The sequence below is a fragment of the Mus pahari genome, chromosome 6 (assembly GCF_900095145.1).
Source record: "Mus pahari chromosome 6, PAHARI_EIJ_v1.1, whole genome shotgun sequence".
Classification (NCBI taxonomy): domain Eukaryota; kingdom Metazoa; phylum Chordata; class Mammalia; order Rodentia; family Muridae; genus Mus; species Mus pahari.
In genome coordinates this window covers 80,118,477-80,121,736 of record NC_034595.1, presented here as the reverse complement: position 1 = coordinate 80,121,736, position 3,260 = coordinate 80,118,477, and the positions used below count along the sequence as shown (strand labels likewise).

Here is a 3,260-nt window from a genome sequence, read left to right as displayed (position 1 = left end):
AAAAAAAAAAAAAAAAAAAGAAAACTCAAGTAACTCTAAAAACCACTAATGGTATCTTTATTTTTTGTCAAGCTTTTATATTAATTTCTGTTCATTTATACTGATGTGAGTGAAGATATTGGTTGACTTTAAAAAACAAATTGGGGAGCTTTCCCCAAAAGATGATCAGGGAAGTCACATTTCATTGTTAAAATTCAAATAAACTCTCATTTCTAAAAAAGGAGTTAATATACTATTATGCAATTAATCAGGTAGTGCTTTCCTAAACTAATATCCCTTTGGTTCAGAAAATAGACTAAAAAGAGTATCAGCAAAACTTGAATATTCTGTAAATTAACCTCTCAAAAGCCAGTAAGACCACCAGACACAAGCAGGCCTTTTCAGGAGGCCACAAGGCCCTTCCTGGTATTCGATAAACAGAAAGTGAAAGCCATCTGGGTCCCTTTGACCACATCTCCGAGTAATTCAGAAACTCAGTCAGTTAAACACACCCACTTCCCAACAAGTCTGGCACTTATGAGTACACAGTTCCTTCTGAAGGGAAACAAATGGCAGCATCCTGGAATCTCGGCTCAGCCTTGATACACAGGCTACAATTAAAAGCCTTTAAATCCTTTGAAGCAAGGGTTCACATACTTTTTACTAGCATTACCTTTACACTAGGTGCTGCAAGTGTGGGAGAATCTTCTGCCCCCAAAACATGACACACAAGAATATAATTAATCTGTCCAAGGTCACAGAACAGGTAATGGCAGTCTGACTCCCCATCCCACTGAAGAGCCCCTTCTTGGCTGCATTTGGCCATTCATAGATTGGAATGATAGAGACAACCAAGTTTTTTGTTTTGTTTTGTTTTAAAGAAAGTGGGTGGAAGGCCTCCACTGAAAACTTCAGATAGAGAAATCAGTAATTCCTGCTCTAGAGAGTATTTTAACTCACTGATCTTTGAAAATCAGGCATACATAGAACATTAAAAAGACTGTCATACAGATTTCAAGATTGAAAATGAAAAGGTAGGCAAACACATTTTCTCCCACCAGTTCAACTTGTGGGTAGACACCGCCTCTGAGCCCTATTGATTTTCCTGGTCAAAAAGTGTGACTTTGCCCTCGGCAAAAAAAAAGTTAAGAACCACAAGGTGCCTGCTAGGGGCTTAGCACAGCATGCAGTGCCCAGGGTGCCCCTAGAGCTGTAAGTGAGCTGCCTTCTCTCACCATCTGCATCTCAACTTTCAGCAGCGGTGGTGTGGAAGAACACGCCTTCTGCAGTGCTGCTGCTAAGTGCGCCCCTAGCCATATGAACACACCCCTCGGAAGCGCGGCCCCTTCAGTAGGACATTTTCATTCTCTCTCCTCTAACAAATATTCCTCCTCAATCATTACGATAACACGCACATACACACACCTCTCCCTACCTGGGCAAAGAGAAAGAAAACAAAACAAAACAAAACAAAAAAACCCCTGCTCACCCCGGTATTCTGACTTAATGGACAGAACAGCGCTAAGCCACCACCGCAAGCTCCTAAGTAGGTATAGGGTGCTGAGTGCCATCAGACCGGTTGCAAGGCTGGTCTGAGGGTCGGTCGGTTACTCGTGATCGTCGGTCCTCTACCTCCTGCTGGGCACCATCCTCTCCTCCCTCAAGGTGGGTGACACCCGCTGCACCCGGGACGACCCCCCGCGGCCACGCCCCCGCGCTCACCCGCAGTCAGGGGCCGGACACCAGCGGCAGTCGGGGTCCGAGGCCAGGTACCGGCGCAGCATGAACTCTTCGTACTTGTGCATGAGCGGCGGGTCGGCCAGCAGCAGACGGATGTCGTGGGGGTTGAGCCGCTCGCTGCACTCGGGGCAGCTGATGGGCACGCGGCTCTCGCTGATCTCCAGGCGCAGGTAGTGGCGGAGGCAGTCCCGGCACGAGCGATGCGGGCAGCTGAGGAGGCGCGGGGCCCGCTCGGGCGGCAGGCGCACCAGGCACAGCGGGCACTCCACCTCCTCCGCGCCGCCGCCCTCCGCCGTCTCGTCCTCCTCCGGCCCGGCAGCCGCGGCCTCCGCCTCAGCCTCGGCAGCGGGCTCGGAGGGCAGAGCTTCCACCGGCGGGGCCTGAGCCTCAACCGGGGCCGGGGCGGGCGGCGGCGGCGGCGCGGCCGGGGGCGGCGGTTCGGCCTGAGGCTTGGTCCGGGCGCGGCGGCCGCGGGCCGAGGCGGAGAAGACGCTGTGGAAGGTGAGGCGCCGGCGCCGGCCGCCGCTGCGGCACTTAGGGTCGGGGGCGGCCGCATGGAGCGAGGTGGAGCGCGGCGACTCGGAGTCCTTCTCGGAGCCCATGGCCCGCAGAGGCTGAGGAGCCAGGGGCGCCCAGCGCCGCCGTAGCTCCCGCCTCAGCGCCCCCCGCAGCCGGCGCCCCGGCCGCCGCCGCTGCCGCCGCCGCCTCGGCAGCCCTCTCGGAGACAGAAGCCGACCAGCCGCTACGAAGTGGTTATAAAGCCTCCGCCCCGCGCGCCGCGGGCAACTGCGCAGGCGCCGGCCTCAGACACCTCACAACCCGCGCGGCCCCGCGAGAGGAGCTGGGCGGGGCCCGGGGGGCGGGGCCTGGAGGCTGCGGCGAAGCCCCGCCTCCTGCGGTCAGGTGGCCCGGCGCGGCCATATTTCGCACAGGCTCCACCCTCCGTTCCTTGTCCAGGAGTCAGGGGTCTTCTTTTCAACGAGGACGCCTTCAGTTCATCTGTAAAAAGTAGACGAACGTTGATCTGGTAGTGATTCCCGCCGACCCACCGTCCAACATTTCTATTGATGTTAGCCATTAAGTGGTAAGGAATATAGTCACTCATTGAACATCTTCAAAGTGAGACGCACTTCTAGATAAGACAGGCCGGGTCCCCCATCTACAAGAACGAGTCCTAAGTTTTTATTCTAGCATTTGCTGTTTTCCGTCAACTAATGAACTTTCTCCTAAGCTGTAGCTCTCAGGTACTCTGGTTATTCACTGTTGGTAGAAAGAGGCCCAACAATTTCACTTCTGGAAATGGTTTCTTTCAGTCCCCCTTCCCCAGCTCCTCTGACAAAGGACCCTTCGACTTGGTGATGAGAGATAAGCAAATACCTTCAATGGCAGCAAAGCCATTGTCAGGATTAGATTTTGGCTGCAACGTAGAGAAACGAAAGAGGGAGGCTTATGACTGAGAATTTTCTTTCCATGAAAAATATGTCCAAGCCGGGCGTGGTGGCGCANGCCTTTAATCCCAGCACTCGGGAGGCAGAGGCAGG

General features: G+C 54.0%; 1 protein-coding gene across 2 annotated transcripts in view; it reads right to left on the bottom strand.

Annotated features, from left to right (window-relative positions):
* Rnf19b (ring finger protein 19B) overlaps positions 1-2,441 on the bottom strand; it is a 25,187-nt gene extending 22,746 nt beyond the window's left edge. For both annotated transcript variants that reach the window (XM_021200339.2, XM_021200340.2), the window contains exon 1: positions 1,702-2,441. In XM_021200339.2, coding sequence (XP_021055998.1) covers positions 1,702-2,321 — 620 coding nt within the window. In that variant the 5' untranslated portion in view covers positions 2,322-2,441. The remainder of the gene's footprint in view (positions 1-1,701) is intronic.
* Between the last annotated feature and the right edge of the window lie 819 nt (positions 2,442-3,260).